Source organism: Pituophis catenifer, unplaced genomic scaffold (assembly GCF_029215685.1).
Source record: "Pituophis catenifer annectens isolate HBS135680 unplaced genomic scaffold, rPitCat1.0.hap2 SCAF_15, whole genome shotgun sequence".
NCBI classification, from domain to species: Eukaryota; Metazoa; Chordata; class Lepidosauria; order Squamata; family Colubridae; genus Pituophis; species Pituophis catenifer.
The window spans coordinates 17,781,172-17,801,366 of NW_027256895.1; the positions used below are offsets into that span (position 1 = coordinate 17,781,172).

Below are 20,195 nucleotides of genomic sequence, written 5' to 3' on the forward strand. Positions count from 1 at the left end.
TTCCTTCATATAGATCGCATCCGTGGTAAACAGTGATACATCCTCTAAGTCCGGCGTTTGCTCGACCATATGCAACTTCCTTGCTGCCAGACACACTACAGCAAAATGGCTCAGCCTCCCACATACCCTACAGATTTTACCATATGCTGGACACCGATCTTTCCCACGTGCATGCACATTGTCACAGTATTTACACGGTGTGTGGTTATCTGCTGACAAATTGCGAAGCTTCTGTTTGAACTGCTGCTGTTGCTGATGATTCCTCACATTTGGCTGGTGCTTGAAAGCTACATTAACACAGTTAATGTAGTTAACACAATTATGGCCATGCTCTATCAATAGAGGACATGTAATGATTAGTGTAACAGATTATAAATGGATTTTGATGGTTGTTTTTAGATGCAGCTGACTGTTCTCCATGTCCAGAAGATCAATACCCAAACCACAAAAAAAAATTCCTGCATTCCAAAAGTCATAACATTCTTATCATATGAAGACCCTCTGGGAATAAGTTTGGCTGTTTGTGCTCTTTCTTTTGCTTTCATCACATCTTATGTGCTCAGGATCTTCATTCAATACAGGGACACAGCCATTGTTAAAGCCAACAACAGGAACCTCACCTACATTATCCTCATCTCCCTTCTACTTTTCTGTTTGTTGGCCAAACCATTGCGATGAAGTGTGGACATGTAGAAAAGACAGCATTGTTTTATTTCTTCTTTCTTGTAGTTTCAATTTCCACCTCTGAGAATTCAGTACTTAATTCTTTGGAAAGGATATGTCTGTATTTTATACAACCTATTAACTGGCTACACATGGTTGCCCTTCTTGTAAATTATCATTTGAGATGTTGAAATAGCCAAGATCACATTTGTAGATAGACATTCTCTTTCTTCGCATAATACCTTAACATTTTTTATGATAACATACTGCCCAACTTTTGTTGTTGCTCTATATTGTTGGCTACAGTCTCCCACAAGTCTGGGTCTAAAATGAGGAAATGAATGGAGGAAATGAGGCCGATTGTATTTTACAGCTCTCTTTTCAAGCCACCATTTGTGCCTCATAGCTGAGCCCATCATTCCCACATTTTTATAACCATTCAATGTCTCAGGAAATTATAGTGAAATGAAATGAAGGATTTGCGATCATGTTTTATTGTGTTTTAGGATTTGTGTGCTTCAAATCTGTCAACAAATCTTAGTCACAAAGCAATTAATTTTAAATCTTTATCTGAAAACCAAATATATGATGTTCTTTAGGGGGTAATAAAATGTCTGCAGGAAGGAGAAGAAGGTCAGAGAATTAATGACCTTTGTGATCATATTAAAAGCAACTGTGTTCTCTTTGCTGATGATGGAAATCTATTCAACACCACCGACAATGCTACTACCCTTCAAAAAGACCTTGACTATGTGTCAGATTGGTCAAACAAGTGGCAACTTCAAATCTCAACCAACAAATGCTCTGTCTTGCACATTGGCAAAAAAAAATCAGAACATAAAATACAAGTTAGATGGACATGACCTTGTAGGCGACCCTCTCTCTGTCAAGGACCTTGGAGTACTCATTTCTAAAGATCTAAGTGCCAGAGCCCACTGTAACAACATTACCAAAAAGGCATTAAGAGTTGTAAACCTAATCTTAAGATCATCTGTCTGGAACCCGCACTGCATATTGGACATTAATACAATTAAGAGAGTCCAGAGATATTTCACGAGAAGAGTATTCCACTCCTCTACCCACAATAGGATACCTTATGCCAGCAGACAACTTAGAACTATGGTAACTTTGGTCCGACCTAAGCGTAGTACATAAAATTATCTGCCACAATGTCCTACCTGTCAATGACTACTTCAACTACAACCACAACAATACATGACCAAACAATAGATACAAACTCAAGGTAAACTGCTCCAAACTCGATTGCAGAAAATACAACAGTAACAGAATTGTCAATGCCTGGAATGCACTACCTGACTCTGTGGTTTCTTCCCCAAATCCCCAAAACTTTCACCTTAAACAGTCTACTGTTGACCTCACCCCATTCCTAAGGGGTCTGTAAGGGGCATGCCTAAGCGCGCCAACGTGCCTACCATCCCTGTCCCAATGTCCCTTTTTATTTGTATCCTTTTCAGGTATTCAAATCATATTTATACTTTTATCTGTTATTTTATATATGCTTGACAAATAAATAAATAAATAAAATAAATTTTCATGCAGTATTTCCTCCCTTTAAATTAAAATCAATGACACAAAGAGATACAAGATCAGCTAAGGATTAGATTAATAATTAACTAAATGCAGACTAACAGCAGCAAATGAATTCTACATGATGATCAATATCCTGGTCAATTAAAAATAAAAAAATAAATTAAAAAAATAAAAATAATGCTCCTGGCAATATTCTCCAATTCCTTGCAGACTACATAATTTATTTGCTAGAGAGTTTAGCTAACAGTTGGTGCTGAATGTACCATTTCCGTCACACTTTACATGATGAAAGATACTAGTTTTACTCCAATCCTATTGAAAAGGAAATAAAACCCCTGAAGTCTAAGGAATACCTTGTATTTTAATTTATTTATTTCTAAGAACCTTTGAGTCTTTTGCTAATTTAGGGACAATGGATGGAGATGGCTTTTGATGAAAGATGATGAGTATATTCCTGTGATATCACATAGAATTTGTGATCTTGAATAGGGGGTTATTTTTCTGGCAATTATCAAATTAACTCCAATTACTTTTGCTTCATCCCCAAGTCTCAAGGGAATTTCGCTAATCATCAGAAAAAGTAAAGCAAGAGGCAGAAGCATTATTTGCTCTATAATGTAAAGAAGCAGTGCATATGCTGTATATATGTTGGTGCTGCCCTGTAATGCATTGCAAAGGTGCTATAAAGCAACTGAGTGGTCATTCAAGTTAGGCTATGCTATTCAGCCAAGAATTTATTACAAGACAAAATTGGGCAAATGAAAGACTGCAAAGAAGGAATTCTATCATGCAAATTAAAGAATTTCTGTATTGTCTTAATTCTTTTGTCTGGGGTATTCTCAGAGATTCCTCACACGAACTGCATTGTTAGTGATCCTGTTCCAATTCCTCATAAATACTATCAATCAGGAGATGTCATTGTTGCTGGCATTTTGTCTCAACTCTATATATTTTCAAAAACAATGGACTTTCACCAAAAGCCTTCTACTGACCTTTTCTATGATACTGAGTAAGATGCTCATGTATCTGAAACTAATTATTCAGAAGACGGGTTTCATGGATTTGTGCTGATTCTATATTGTATTGACCCTTCTTCTGTGAAGACTGAAACTGTTTAAGAATATGTTGCATGTAAAAGTCAATTCAGCAATGCATTGTGAATAAAAGGTTCTATTCAATCACATTCATATAGATGAATTTACTATGCACTATGAAGCGGTATATGTAAGTCTAAGTGCTATTGCTATTTCAGATTTTGCAAGACTTCTGTAGCTAGGAGCATTTAATGATGATGATGATAATGATGATGATAAATATTAATTCATGAGCTTAATTAAGGGGAAGGGGAGACCACAACCTGATGCAGGTGACCTATCTATCAGTTATACAATTGTTCACAATTGCAGAAAGGTTCTGTAGAATATAGATATAATTGCAGCATGAAGCACAAAGGCAATAATGATATTGAATTGTGTACGGAACTCAGTTGTATACTTGCATTCTTGGTAATTTCCTGATGTTAAACAATGTTTTTAAGGCAGTATCAGTATTCAGCAACATTCATCAGCAACCATATGTGGGTAATTATGACTTTGTTATGCTTAAAGCTGTGAATTTAAAGAAAAAATATCCTACATCTCTTTTTCTGAAATCCATATGCTCAAATTGACACATAATTTTCATTTCAGGGTAGTAACTCAGCTCTACCAACATATTTTGTCTTTGGTATTTGCTGTAAAGGAGATCAATGAAAATCCCCAGATTTTGCCCAATCTCACCCTGGGCCTCCATATCTACAACAGCAATTTTATTGCAAGCTGGACTTATCATGCCTCAATGGAAATCTTCTCAACGCAAGGCAAGTTAATCCCTAACTACAACTGTGACACAGAGAACAACCTAGTGTCAGTCATTGGAGGACCTGATTCTGAAGTCTGTATCCACATGGCAGCCATCCTGTCCATTTACAAGATTCCACAAGTAAGAGTTTCCTCCCAGTTTTTAACTCAGTCTATATGTCTAATTGCTGTCTATCATCTACGTATCTATCTCACACTGAAACATGCATAGAGATAGTTTTGTTCACTAAAAATTAAAAATGACATTTGAATAAATATTTTTATAGAGATAAGGAGCAGCATTATGTTTTAAGGACAAACCATTTTCAAATAAATGTTTCTTTCTTTTGAGATGAACATTATGCCTTTCCTTTAAATTCAGGATGAATTCTCTCCCTTTTGGAAACAACAGAATAGGAAAAAATACAGCAGTTGCATTTTCCTTTACTATAAATTGGTAATGAAAATCTCTGAAGAACATAGATTTTCCTTTAGTGAGAAATAAGTAAATCTGTAAAATACTAGGGGATGTTTTTGTTTGTCCATAAATGAAACAAGAATATTATAATATTTCTTTTCAGTATATGCAGTGTTGTAATGACTGAACTCTATCTCGGGCTAAAGGCTGGCCTTGAACTCATGGTCTCCTGCTTTACTCGCATAATGCCTTAACCCATAGACTAAACTGGTGCTCTTATCATTTTCATTTTTAATTCAGTTCACTCTGTTGGAAATTCTGTGTTTATCCCTCTTTATCTACTTCCAAGGACCAACTTTCTTTCTTTCTTTTTTTTACATTCCTGTGGTGTGACCTCAATGATTATATTCAAGCAAACACCACTTAATATGCAATTGTTCTTGAATCTCTGGATGAGTAAATCACTCTCTAATTTTGTTGTGCCCGACCATGGAGAATAACATCTATAGCTATATTGCAATCATTCACAATATTGCACATTTTTTTATAAAATATTCTTTTTTTAATTTAATTTTTTATTGTAAACACATTAAAACAAACACACAAACATACAACATTTATATACATAAACTCTTTTTACAGCTCTTTCATAGTGATCCTTTCTTAATATTTACTATTTATACAGATTTTAGTTTTATCTTGTTCCATATTGCTATCTATCTTCTTTATTTCATCTACATTTTATTTGACCTTTACATTTCAGTCATTTATGTTGTAATTTACCAATTGATTTTAACATTTCTTTCTCTCTCTTTTATTCCTCTTTCTCATTTTTCCTATCCTCCAACCACTCATACCATCTATGCCAAATTTTATAATATTCTGTATCCTCTTTTTCCTTGAGTTCTTTTGTCAGTTTGTCCATCTCTGCACATTCTAATTTTTTTTAAATTAACTCCTCTTCTGTTGGTGGGTTTTCCTTTTTCCAATTTTGTGCATAGACTATGCGGGCTGCTGTTAGTATGTATAGTATTAAATATTTTGTTTCCTTTGTATAGTTTTCCATGAAAATCCCTAGCAAGAATATCTCTGGGTCTCCCTTTATTGATTTATGTGTTATTTTCTCTAGCCACTTTTTGACTTTGGCCCAACATTTCTTTGCCACTGGGCAAGTCCACCAGAGATGGTAATATGTTCCATAGTTGCTTTTACACTTTCAGCATGTGAAAGCAACTATGGAATTTCAACTTCCCTATTCAAATCCTGTTCCAATTCTTGTTTTGTTTTTAATTTTCCCAAATCATTTAAAATATCTCTGTATCTAATTATCTTGGTTCAGTCTATTAAATTTGAATGTATTAATGTTTCATTAGGCGAGATCCAAATAGGTATTTTTATATAGTGTTGCTTTTTTATTTTAGTCCAAATTGATAATAATGCATTCCTAATTATACAGTATGTCTTCTAAAATATCCATGAGTTTTGTATTTTTCATCCCATAGGAATGCATGCCATCCTACCTGTAGATCATGTCCTTCAATTGTTAATATTCTTTTATTTCCCAACTCCATCCATTCCTTTAACCATGTTAGGCATGCTGCTTGGTAGTAGATCTCCCATTCCGGAAGGGCTACTCCTCCTTTGTCCCTGGTGTCTTGCAGAATTTTTAATCTAATTCTAGGTTTTCTCCCTTGCCATATAAATTTTGAGATCAATCTGTTTAATAAATCAAAAAAACTTTTTTTTCTAATCTTATCCTCTTCCTGGAAGAGGAATAGAATTTTAGGCAGGATGTTCATTTTAATTGCAGAAACTCTTCCCATAAATGAAATTTGTAGATTCTTCCAATTTTCCAAATCTTTTCCAATTTGCAGTATTAATTTATCATAATTGTCCTGTTTGATTGAGGAACCTCTTGCAGTTAGCCAAATCCCTAAATATTTTATTTTTTTAGTTATTTGAATCTTCATACTATTTCCTAATTCTATCTCTTGTTTTTTTGTGAGGTTTTTAGTTAGTAATTTAGGTTTATTTTTATTAATTTTTAATCCAGCCACTGCGCCAAATTCTTCTATTTTTTGGATCAATTTAGGGCCTGATTTTAAAGGTTCCTCTATTATGAAAACCAAGTCATCTGCAAAAGCTTGCAATTTATATTCTTCATTTTTTATCTTCAATCCTTTTATCTCTCGATCTTCTCTAATTTTTTTTAAGAGTGGTTCCAATGACAATATAAAGAGAAGTGGGGAAAGTGGGCATCCTTGTCTCATACCTTTTGTTATCTCGAATCTATCAGTCATATCTTGATTTATAATTACCCTTGCAGTTTGTTTTGAATATATTTTCTCAATCATTTTTTTTCAAATTTTGACCCGAATTCCATTTTTTTCAATTGTTGTATCATAAAACTCCAATTCAAATTATCAAAAGCTTTTTGGGCATCAAGGAAAACCAGTGAAACTTGTTTCTCTGGGTGTATTTCATAAAACTCTAATATATCTATTATGATCCATGTGTTATTTTTGAGTTGTCGGCCTGGCAAAAAACCATTTTGATCCGAGTGTATATGTTTATCTAAAATTGTTTTTAACCTCTCAGCTATAATTGACATGTATATTTTATAATCAGAATTTAACAAAGAGATTGGCCTGTAGTTCTGTACTGACTGCTGGTCTGCACCTTCCTTATGTATGAGCATGATTAATGCTTCTGTCCATGTTTTGGGTATGTTCATTTGCTCTAGTGCTTCATTGAATATTTCCAGCATTAATCCTCCGTTCTTGTATACGCCTATATAACTCAATTGGTATTCCATCTGGTCCTGGCATTTTGTTTTTTTTTTGCCTTTTTATCGCAATTCCAAATTCTGTTTCAGATATTGGTCAATTTAATATTTCTTTCTGTTCCTCCGTAAGTTTACATACATTTGTTTCCTCTAGGTAATTTTTAATTTCTGCTTCTATTGTTTCTTCCTGTGCGTATAATTTAGAAAAGAAAGTATGTATAATTTGTTTCTTATCTTCTCTTTTGTATTGGATTTTCCCTTCTTCATCTTTCAAATGCTGTATCATACTTTTGTCTCTTTCCTTTTTTGGTTTATAAGCTAATCATCTGCTCACCTTGTTTGCATGCTTAAAATAATTTTGTTTTGCCATCTTTATTTTCAGTGCCACTTCCTCTTGGGTTATTAAATTTAGTTTATGTTTAATTATTCTTCCTTCCTCTTTTACTTTTTTTTGGGGGGGATCTTTTTGTAGGTTTTCTTCTAATGTTTAAAGTTCTTCCTGAAGTTTTTCTTACTGGAACCTTTTCTCTCTTCTTTTCTTTGCCATATATACAATCGTCACCCCTCTAATATATGCTTTTAATGTATCCCAAAGGTTTTGAATCAACGTGTCTTCTTTTTTATTTACACTTAGGAAAATCTTTAGCTCTTTTTCCAACAATTGCTTATATTCTTTCTCTGTTTTGATTTAGCATCCATCTTTTGTCCTTTCCAATAAATAATTATCGGGTTATGATCAGCCCATTCATTTATTCCTATTTGTATTTTTTCTAATTCTGATTGTAATTGTGCTGTCATCCAGGCCATATCAATCCTGTACCATGATTGATGCGGGTGAGAATAATATGTATATTGCTTTTCTTCTTTATAAATTTCTCTCCATGTGTCTCTTAAACTTAATTCTGATATCATATTGAAGAATTCTTTAGGTAATATTTTCTTCTTTTTTTTTTAATTTTTCTTGTTACTGTAGTAAACTTTTTTGCTATCAGCTATGGTATTGTAATCGCATACTATGCCTACATTTTCAAGGCCTTGTTCTATTATTCTGTTGTGTAATTTTTTGAAATATTCCTGTTGGTTTTTGTTTGGGGCATATACCACTACTAATAAAATTTGTTTATGTTCTGTGTCTAATTTTAACATCAAAGTTCTACCCTCATCATCTGCATAGACTAATTTTGAATTTATTCTCTCTTTTACATACACTGCAATATGTATAATCTTCCTAATTTAGTGTTCTCCAATATTTTTTGAAATCTTTTTTTTTATATGTACCTCTTGCAGGCAGATCACATCTATCTCTAATTTTTTTAATTTTGTAAATATTTGTGTTCTCTTTTTCGCTGAATTTAGACCATTAATATTCACGAAGAATAAAGATAATGTCTCTTCCATCCCCTATTGTATCTGTTTCTTGTCTCCCTTTTTATTCTTCCTCTTGTTCCTTCTCTTTTGTCTCGTTCTTTTTCTTATCTCTCTCTCTCTTTCCAGCTCCTCTTGTTGATCATCCTCTTGACTTTTACTCTCTGGTTTATCTTTACTTTCTTGTTCTTCTTCAAGGTAGTTTTTGTAGAATTCTTGAGCTTTTTCTATCGAATCCACCTTAAATTTCCTATCCTGCCATGTAATGAAAATGCCTTCAGGGCAGGGGTGAAATGCTCCCAATTCAGACCGGATCACCCGATCTGGTAGCGATGGAGGTGGGTGGTTTGGAGAACCGGTAGCAAAAATCCCTGCCCCCCCCATGCCCAGCTGAGCTGCGCAATCATCAGAGGGTTTTTTTTTAGTTTTTAAAAGCATTTTTTCTACAACCTCTTCGGTGGAAAAAATGCTTTTAAAAGTAAAAAGAAAAAAGCCGCTGATGATCGGGCGGCTCAGCTTCAGAGGTTGTAGAAAAATTGCTTTTAAGAGCTTCTGATGATCCAAGCTGAGTTGCCTGATTGGCAGAGGCTTTTTTTCTTTTAAATGCCTCTGACCATCCAAGCTGAGTTGCCTGATTGGCAGAGGCTTTTTTTCTTTTAAATGCCTCTGACGATCCCAGCTGAGTTGCCTGATTGGCAGAGGCTTTTAAAAGAAAAAAACAATTCCTTGTTTGATTTTAATATTTTCTGCTCTGCCTTTCTAGCTTAAGGTCTAACTGGTCTACCTTGGTTTCTATTTTTTTAACTTTTTGCTCATTTTCCACGATTGTTTGTTGTATATTTTCCATCTTTTCCTTCATATTTTTTAAATCTTCCTTTATTTCTCCTATCTCATTTTTGATTTCTTGATGGTGTTTTCTGGCCTGTTCTTGATTATCTGCCATCCTTTCTTGTGACTTCATCAATGTCTCTTGGATCATTTGGAGCATATTTTGCATACTATTCATTGTCGGCTCTGTTTTATCTTTTTCCTTCCCTAACATATTTTCTATTGATCGTTGGGTTGTAGGAGAAGCCATGGATGTTGGGTTAGAGATAGGATTTTTTCCGGTTTTGGCTACTGTTACTGTGGTTGACATTGTTAAATTTCTAGTAAAGTCCTTCCACAGTATTATAAAAGTAAAATATTCTATTTAATTTAAAACGTTCTATACTTACTACTTTCTGATTTAATTATTTAATTTCTTGCAAACTTAATTTAACTGATATCACTCTTATTTACTTTTGATTACTAGTTCTATTCAATATATATATATATATATATATATATATATATATATATATATATCAATTGTATTTATATTGTTTCTCTGTGTATCTCTCTCTCTCTATATATATATGTATATGTAAATGTCTATTTGTCTATATTCCCCTCCCTTTTTTTTGTTTTCCCTTCTTTTTTCTCAATTTATAACCACAATTTTCTTAGTCAATATTCTATATTTACCTTTTACCACCAGTTCTTATATATCAATCCCTTTAATTTATTCACTACTACTCAAATCAAATTTTACCATTTAATTATCTTTAACAATCGTTCCCCCTTTCCCCCCAAAATCAGATTAATTAATTAATTAAGTATTTATTCTTTTTCAAATATTTTCACTATAATTATTGTAAAATACCAAGTTTTTAGATGTTATCTAAAAACTTAAAACAGCTAATGTTCTCCTATAGCTTATGTATTGATAAAAACACTATGAGGAGTGAAAATGATTAGCGAACTTGGTTTCATAATCTTTTTATGTAAAAAAGAAATTTTACCTCTGTCACATTCAGGTAAAAAAATCAGAATAAAGATTTATCTAGATATAAATACTCTAATACATTTTTCTTTAATTTCTATAGTTCACATATGGCTCTGCTTCTGAGATGAATAGGAAAACTCAGGCTATTTCCTATCACCAGATGTTTCCAGATGTACAGAGACAATATAAAGGGATTCTCCAGTTACTGTTGCATTTCCAGTGGACATGGATTGGAGTGGTTTATGACAATGATAACAATGGAGAGAGATTTATCCAGGATGCTCTTCCTATATTTTCTCAAAGAGGAATCTGTTTTGATTATATTGAAAGATTCCCAGTAATTACATCAATTACTGACATTGATAAGATGGTGACAGAGGGGTTAAACATGTATGAAGTCATAATTGAAAGTATTACTAATGTATGCATTATTTATGGTGAAATTGAGACCATGATATTTGTCAGACTGTTTCCCATGATATCAAAACATGAGGATGTAGCAATAAAGGAAAGAGGAAGGGTTTACATTATGACGGCGCAGATGGAATTCACATCATTCTCCTTTCAAAAGAATGAAGACATAGATTTGCTTCATGGTGCCCTATCCTTAGCAGTTCATTCAAAGGTGGTCCCGAGATTCACTGAATTTCTTCAGTTGACAAATGCTACCAATGAAATACAAGATAGCTTCATTCAGGTTTTCTGGGAAGAGGCTTTTGGGTGTTTCTTTTCTGGATCTATGGTAGACAGGCAAGAAAGGGTTTCCTGCACAGGTGAGGAGAAACTGGAGAATCTTCCAGCATCATTATTTGAAATGAGCATGACCTCCCATAGCTACAGCATCTACAATGCAGTCTACGCCATGGCATATGCTTTGCATAACATGCTTTCATTTCAATCAAAAAAGAAAAAGAGTGTCCGTGAGGCAACCCAAAGCCTACTGGCTCAACACCTGTGGAAGGTAATGTCCTGGACAAACAGATTTCAGTTAGGTTAATGTGGTTCCTGGAAGAGATTCTAGACCAGGGGTGTCAAACATGATTTCATTGAGGGCTGCATCAGGGTTGCATTTGATCTTGAGGGGCCAGGGTGGGCATGGCCAGAATGAGTTTGGTCAGCTCAACGTCATTCGTGTCGGGGCACCTGTGTTAGCCTGAGAGCTCTGTCAGTGAAAATCCATTTCACAGCTCCATTTTCAGCTGTGATGGCCTCCCACAACCCTTTGCCAGTGAAAACAGAGCTCAGAACTGCTAGAGGCACCGTGGTCCAGTCTTTTGCTGTTTTGAGGGCAGCTTCCCAGGCCTGATCTAAGCAACCCCTGGGTCGGATCTGGTCCGGGGTCCTTGAGTTTGATACCCCAGATCTAGACTAACTAGAAAAGTCTTATACTACCATATATCTTAAGACCGTTTTGTAAAATACCTCACACGGTTTGATGTTTCAAAAATAGAAGGGCTGAGTTGGAATGGGAAGCTGGTTCACAAATGTGGCTGACATCTTCAGAAGCAAGGTGGCCTGCCCCATAACAGTTGACATTAAAACAATCTGTTTTCTATATCATGGCACTAATTTTATTATTTATTGATATTATTTAATTTATATGTCCCATGTCGCTACCTCAGGGTGTCGGTGGCTTGAAATAGTATAAAAGCATAAATATATAAACATTAATCGCATTAACATTAAGACGAACAACAAATAAAAGGTGAAAATCAAGAGCACAGATGGTACGGAAATGGACTTTTGTCTCTCATTCAATCAATCTCCTTCAGCATAGCACAGTTCTCAAGCCAACTGCCAGAGTCAGTTTTTAAGTTCTTCTGGAAGGCCAGAAGGGTGGAGGCAGATCTAACCTTGGGAGGCATGATGTTCCAAAGGACAGGGCCATGTTAGAGAAGACTCTTTTTTTTGACCCCACTAGCTAAAGTTCCTTAACTGATAGGATCCAGAGAAAAAGTCTTCTGCTGGCATGAATGGAATGGGCAATCCCATTGGAGCAAGATGGTACCTCATGCAATCTGGTCTCATATCATGAAGGGCTTTAAAGATGATAAATCAACACCTTGAATTGGACCTGGAAGCCAACCAACAACCAATGCAGCTTACCTAACAGCATGTTGCTACCCTAGAGGCTCCAGCTTCTGAATACTCTTCACAGATAGTCCCATTGTAGTAATCCAACTGGAAGATTACTAGAACATGATTTACTGAACACAGGGCCTCACAGTACAAGAAATGATGCAACTGGTGCACAACATGAAGTTCTAGCCATAACCACCACCTACTCTTTTGAGCAGGAGTTATGTATCTAAGAGAATCCCCAGGTTACACAAAAGATCTGTCTGTGGTAATGTGACTCCCTAACCCTATCCCCAAAGCCTCTAGGCACTGTGAAAGGGCAACCACAACAATACTTAGATAACCCAGAATGCAGATGGAAAGTTGAGTATCATCAGCATACTGATAGTACCTCATTCTTGGTGTCATATAATCTCATTCAATGGCTTTATGTAAATGTTAAAAAGCAGTGGAGGGTTAGGGTTAGGTTCTGCAGCAGAAATGTGGAGTGGCCACAGACTGGACTTCTTGCTCCCTATCAACACCAATTGGGGCCAGCCTTGGAGGAAGGAGTTTATCCAGCACAAAACCTCTTCCTAGAACCTAATTTCCTCAGCCATCTGAAAAGGATACCATAGTTAGTGGTATTAAAAGCCATCAAGGAGTCAAGGAGGACAATGATAGATGCATTACACTCATCCTGGTCTTGCCACAAATCATCTATAAACATGACAAATGCTGTTTCTGTTCCATAATGACCTGGAACCTGACTTAAATGGTTTTAGATATTCAATTTCTAAAAAGGGAAGATAAGAGATTGAATGAAAATTGTCCAGATGGTGTGCATGGGTGATATATTATTTATTTATATCATTTATAGGCTGTCCATCTTACCTCAAGGTAACTATCATCTTAAGGAGGGAGTAGCTCAAAGCCTCCTTAATTAATGCCAGGAACACTCCTTACTGTAATGAAGTTATTATTAGGACCCACCTGTAAATTACCAATTCTGGAACTTTTCATTGGGCAACAAGGACATGAATCTAATAAAGCAGTACTTGTGCTAATAGTTTCGAGGTCCCAGGCTACTCCTTCAGGGGCAACAAGTGCCCAGATAACCAAGTAAGTACAAACTCCAGGGAACTCTAATGGACCTGCTCCACACTTCATTTCCAATTGTGAATAGATCCAAGCAATTTTATCCTTCAGTTATGCTACAAATTCCTCCACACCAGCTTTAAGATGTCATTTGAGCCATTTTTCCTTAAATATCAGTAGGTGATCCTAAACAGGGTCACAGAGTGATCGTATAGATGCAATAAGCACATAAAAATAATGGTATTTCACTGCTTTTACTGCCATAAGGTAGGGTTTTAATAGTGGCTCTAACCTGTGAATGGTTGGATTCATCCCTTGTTTTCCTTCAATGGAACTCCAGTCATCTCTTGGTCCTTTTCAACATCCACAATTCCTCCAGAGCCTCCAGAGGACCTACTGACAGACCTCCCATCATATCATGTTGCCACAGCTCCAATAACAAGATCATATCCAGAGTGTGACCACTGTCCTGAGTCTTGCTATGAAGCTGAGATAGGTTCATTGCTGCCATGGTGACCGTAAACTCCCAAGTATCTTCCAATGTCATCCCAAGGCCATAAGGCTGGGGAACCCCACCACCCACCGCCTTCCAGCAGCTATGGCAGAGAGGTTGCTAGCTATGCAGCAGTGAGGCTGGTACAATAACAACCGTCCCAACTGATCCTATGAGCCCAGCTTGAGGAACAGGTTCTCATACCTGGAAACTCTGAAAGCAGAAGATATTTCCAGATGTGACAACTGCTACACCCCCTCCTGCCCTGGGTACTTTGCCAGTGCCAAACCATAAACCATGAAGCCCAACATCGCCCAACAGATACCAGCCATGAAAGCTAACATTGCTTCAAAGACTGTTGTGTGAATCCTATTCTCACAGTGTGTAACATGCTTTTCCTAATTAGGATGCATTTCTACTTAACTCGTCCACAGTAGTTCTATACAAATTGAAATTGTGATTCCAAGCAGCTCCAGTTTTTCATGGAAAAATCTGCCCGATCAGCCATAGAAAAACATTCAGGCAGCTTCAACATTGATGCAGCATTGTATCCAATATTGAACCCCTGATAGGCTATTTGCCTGAGAGTTCATATGAATTGACACTTAACCATACAAGCACAATTCACAACCAATTATTGATATGCATGAATTTGCATACCAACATATATCAAGCAATCAAAAACTTGAGGCCTCCTCAAAAGATGCATTTATTCATTCCAATTTCTCCTTTTTCTCCAGGACATTATTCTAATCCCTGTTTTCTGCCTATTTGTTCCACATGAAACAAACTTAAATGGAAAAGAGCAATGTCATTAAATATATCCTGATATTTCATCTTCTCTCTTCAGCTCAACCGTTTTGTGGAAATCATTTCATTTAACAACAGTGTTGGGGAAATAGTTTTCTTCAATCAAAATGGAGAAATGGAAACTGGATTTGATATTATCAACTGGGTAACCTTCCGAAACCTTTCCTTCCTAAGAATCAAAGTTGGAGACATACAACCCTTGTCTCTCACAGAGAAAACATTTACTATTTCAAAGGAATCCATAATCTGGCCAAAGTGGTTTAAACAGGTAGGTTCTGTAACTCTTTGAGTTCTTCTTGAGAATTTTTTCTTTTTTGTAAGCAAATTTTATTAGAAATTTTCTTTCATCATACGTATTTTATGAACAGAGTGTTGACCGGGTCACATCATACATCTTATACATAATAATCTTTATAATCTATTCTAAACTTCCCATTTTTCCATATTATCTCTTTTATATAATACTTTATCACAAATTAATCATTTTTCACCATATCTTATTATTTCAACATCTGCCATGTTGTTCTCTTTTCAAATCCATTTTACATCATATCTCTGTTTCCAGTTTCAGCCGTAATATTCTCTTTCCATATTTCTTTATCTTATCTTATTTTCTTCTTTGTACATATAATGTACAACAATATGTACAACCCTTAATTCTTAATTCCTAATCTCTTACAATAACATCAATTAATTATCTTATTTCTCCATTGCTAAATATATTTCTCAAATTCCCCATCCCACTTTTTTAACATTTCAACTTCGTCTCTTAATTTAAATTGTCTTCAAAATTAAACCAAATTGCCATTTCACATTTCATCTGCTATTCTGTTTTACTATGAGCAATATACATCATCATATTCAAATCTTACATAAAAACTCTTTAACTTGGTTGACCATCCACAATTAATAATATTAATACAGTTCCCTTAAATCTACTAATATATACCTCATTTTCCTTCCTCTTTTCCACTAATCTTCCCCTCTTTAACCATTTTCCCTTGGTCTCTCCAAAATTCCAAATTCTTGGTAATTTCCTCCTTTTATCCCATTCCCTTAATTTCTTTTTCTTTTCTTTTTTCTTTTTATATGTATTGTATCTTTTCTTCTGAATCCTTTTTCTCACTTTTAAATATATTATTCGAGCAGTTCTTCCCAAGCTTTCTCCTATTCTTTTCCCACTATTTTCCTCTTTACCTTCTGATTGATTCTTTTTGGGGGACATTCCTCCCTGTCCACTCTTTTTGCACCATTGTAAATCCCAGTGAAATTATCTAACTGCTTTTTGTTTTCAATTCCTTTTCCTTCAGTATTATTTTCTTGCTTTTCATTTATGCTCTTTTCTACCACCTTCTCTCCTATTTTCTGCTCTGTGTATTCCAGCAAAATTTCTGACTTTTAAAGATTCACACATATTTTAAAACATCTCAATTAATTCTTCATACATCCAAGACTCCATATTGCCAATTTAACAAATTGTTAAAACTTTTAAATTATATCACATTTAATTAGAACTTAAAATCAATATACAGGTAGTCTCTTTTTATTTTCAAATTCTAATGTCCAATTCAAATATTTGTCCAGTCCAGTCCAAGTTGAAAATTTATTATCTTCCACAGCCGTAGAAAATCAAAACCAAGCAATGTAGAAAGACAAACTCTCCTTAAAATTTCAAACAGTTTCCAAATTATCTTTTCTAGTAGTCAAGGTCACAGCTGTACTTTCTCTTCTATCTTCCACCAAGTATTGCAGTACTCTCTTTCCACCAGCAAATGTCGCTCTTAAATTCACAATACTCTTAAGCCAATTAATTATCAAAACTGTCAAAAATACTTTAAATCCACATAAAAAATACTTTTTCTCAGGTTCTTTTCTTTTATTATTTTTAGTTTCTCCAAATCCAATTGTAAATACAAGAACTTTCTTGGACTTTGATGTTTTAGCCTCTGCTTTGTCCTTCTCCCTCCATGGAATTTCCCAAATGCCAATTAGCCACTCATTTCAGCTCTGGGACACCTTTTAATGTCCAAATTCAAAATTTTCTTTTACCTGTAAGTTGGCCAATCACTCACCTGGTTCCAGCACTCCATTCAAACACCGCTCCTGTACAAAAGCTTAGTCCAGTTGCCCCAGCTTCAGAGCGGTAATTTTGCAATGGCTGCCACCATTGCCGCTGGTCCAAAGAACTGTCTCTGACCTATTGAGGAACTTGCCTGTTCCTTTTGGTCATCCAAGATGCCTCTCCTTCTTCGCCGTCCCTACAGGACAGTTCTAGTCCGAAGACCCCCTGACAGCGGTCTGTCCAGCTGGATTTTCATGGAGCTCATCAGAGCCCGGTCTCACCATGACACCTCTGGTCTCTTCAGTTTTTTTTGAGAATTATACAGGTTGGGGGAAAAAAGAGTTTTTTGAAGTAACTCTTCTTTAAATATCTCAGAAAATTGTCTGAAAATACAGAGAAAATGTAGAAAGAAACGTCAAATCAAGAGACATAGGAGAAAGTATTCAACAAAATATGAAATATTCAAGTATTTCCTTTTACACAGAGTATTGATATGCAGGAATCATATATTTCAGGATCAGCATGTCACCTCTCCTGGCTTAATATGTCCATGCAGGAATGTCACATTTATTAGATTGCATTCATTTATACCACAGTTTCTATCCAAAATCATGATTTAGATATAGTTGGAAGCTATATTCATTATCTACAATTGAATAATTTCTAACTGCAAATTTGTGAGAGGAAGATCAATAATAAACAAGGTATCACCAAGGAATGCTAAGAAATTCAAAGTATGACATTTAAATGGCATTCAAAGAGTGCTGACATATGCCAGATTACTTTTTTTTTCCTCTATCACTCTCCATATGAACTTTTGGATGCACTGAAACAATTGATAAATGGTTTTCCCTGAAAGATTCTGCATTATAAATGATCATATATGAATTCCTTCTGAATGATTCATCTATGAAAGCACTTACCACTATGATTATTTGTATATATGCACATTTGCAATATGGAAAGTATTCTTCTCTTTCTTTTATATTTAGATACAGCCTTTTTCTCTCTGCAATGATCATTGTCATCCAGGTTACAGGAAGGCCAAAAAGGAAGGGAAACCATTTTGCTGCTATGACTGCCTTCCTTGTCCAGGAGGGAAGATTTCTAATCAGAAAGGTAAGTGATAATTTCTAGCGGAATATTTGTTCACTTTTTGTCTGTGCTAATAACTGACCATCTGCTGAGGTACTCAGATTGATTGATTGATTGATTGATTGATTGATTGATTGATTCAATTTCTATAGTTACCCAACTCAACCAAGTGAGTTTAGGAGGCTTACAATTCTAAACTTTAAACAATTTAGAAAACATTAAAATAATAAAAGCACCCACAAAATAAATAGTACAAATGGCACCAATGATGATTAATCAACTAATAGTAAACCTAAGTAACAGGGCCCTTAACAAATTCCATATACAGTATAGTCAAGTGTTTAAAACTTTTTAAGAAGCCAACAGAGTAACATTCTAATCTGAATATTCCATAAGGCAGGGGATGCAGGAGAAAATCTATTATCTGCCAGCTGACACTCTTTGGCTGGTGGGATATGTAGCATGCTCAATCTGTTGGATCAAATTGAACAGGTAGAAACCCTTGAAAAATGACAGTTCCTTGGGTAAACCTATCCCAAGCCATGTAGGACTTTAAAGATGACAACCAGAACCTTAAATTACACTGGCAATCAGTGCAACTCATCAAGTAGTGGTCTCACATGTGCCATGCAGCTGGTGTCATTAATTACAAATATAGCTGTATTTTGTACCAGTTGAACTTTACAAATGCTCTTCAAGGACAACCCCATGTAGAGCACATTACAGCAATCTAAGCAGGAGGTTACAAGGGTGTGGGTGATGGCAAGCAAGGCCTCTTGGTCAATGGTGAAAATTGGGTTGAGAAACATGATAGTCAGTGCAACTCATTGAATAGTGATCTCATGTGCTATCAGGCTCGTGCCATTAATTACACATGTGGCCAAATTTTGTATAAGTTGAAGTTTCTGAATTGTCTTGAAGGGCAGCTCCATGTAGAGGGCATTACAGCAATCTAAGCAGGAGGTTACAAGGGTGTGGGTAATGGCAAGCAAGGCCAGGAATGGATGCAACTGATGCATCACTCGTAAATGTGCAAAGACTCTACTAGGCACAGCTACGATCTGCTGGTTGTCCATCATGCAGTTGTGTACATGTTTAAATAGTTAATTAGATTGGATTATTTCTTTTTTCACAGACATGGACAACTGCTTTCAGTGTCCACAAGATCATTATCCCAATGGGGAGCAAAATTTATGCATTCTAAAATATGTAACATTTTTATCCTATGAAGAAATTTTGGGGATCACCTTCACCAGTCTTATTATTATTTTTTCTATTATTACTATTTTGCTGCTCTGGCTCTTCATTAAACACAATGACACCCCTATTGTGAAAGCCAACAATGAGACTCTCACCTACATTCTTCTCATCACCCTCCTGCTCTCGTTTCCCTGTGCTTTGCTATTTATTGGCCAGCCTCATCAATGGACATGCCTTCTTCGGCAAGTTACTTTTGGCATCATCTTCTCCGTGGCAGTTTCTAGCATTTTGGCCAAGACTATCATTGTAATTCTTGCTTTCATGGCTACCAAGCCAGGGTCCAGAATTAGAAAATGGATGGGGAAGAGGCTGGGTCTTTCCATTGTCCTTTTGTGCTCTTTTATTCAAACCATTATTTGTATTGTATGGCTATCAACCTCTCCCCCATTTGTAGATGTTGACATGTATTCCATGCCAAAGGAAATTGTCTTGATGTGTAATGAAGGGTCAACTGTCATGTTCTACTGTGTCCTTGGTTTTATGGGTTTCCTGGCAATTATTAGTTTCATAGTGGCTTTCCTGGTCCGGAAGTTACCTGACACCTTTAATGAAGCCAAATTTATTACCTTTAGCATGTTGATATTTTGCAGCATCTGGCTATCATTTGTTCCAACATACTTGAGTACAAAGGGGAAATATATGGTGGCTGTTGAAATCTTCTCCATTTTGTGCTCCAGCGGGGGGTTACTGGCTTTTATCATTTCCCCAAAATGTTACATTATTCTGTTGAGGCCTGATTTAAATAACAAGGATCAGCTAAGAAGAGGAAGAATTTAAGAATTTAACATTAGGTGCAATTAAATAGATTTCCTTAAAGCTATTCCGTTTTCAAGTAAACATCTTGTATTTTATACAGCTTGGTTTCTGTGTTCTCATTATATAATCATCTATT

At 35.6% G+C, this 20,195-nt stretch overlaps 1 protein-coding gene across 1 annotated transcript; it reads left to right on the top strand.

The window, feature by feature from the left end:
• The first annotated feature begins 1,782 nt into the window (after nt 1-1,782).
• LOC139324504 (vomeronasal type-2 receptor 26-like) lies at nt 1,783-20,080 on the top strand. The gene is made up of 8 exons (XM_070954216.1): nt 1,783-1,810; nt 3,058-3,223; nt 3,903-4,194; nt 5,600-5,656; nt 10,528-11,388; nt 14,927-15,154; nt 17,941-18,067; nt 19,179-20,080. The coding sequence occupies exons 1-8, from the start codon at nt 1,783-1,785 to the stop codon at nt 20,078-20,080; spliced, it is 2,661 nt and encodes an 886-aa protein (XP_070810317.1).
• The last annotated feature ends 115 nt before the right edge of the window (nt 20,081-20,195 follow it).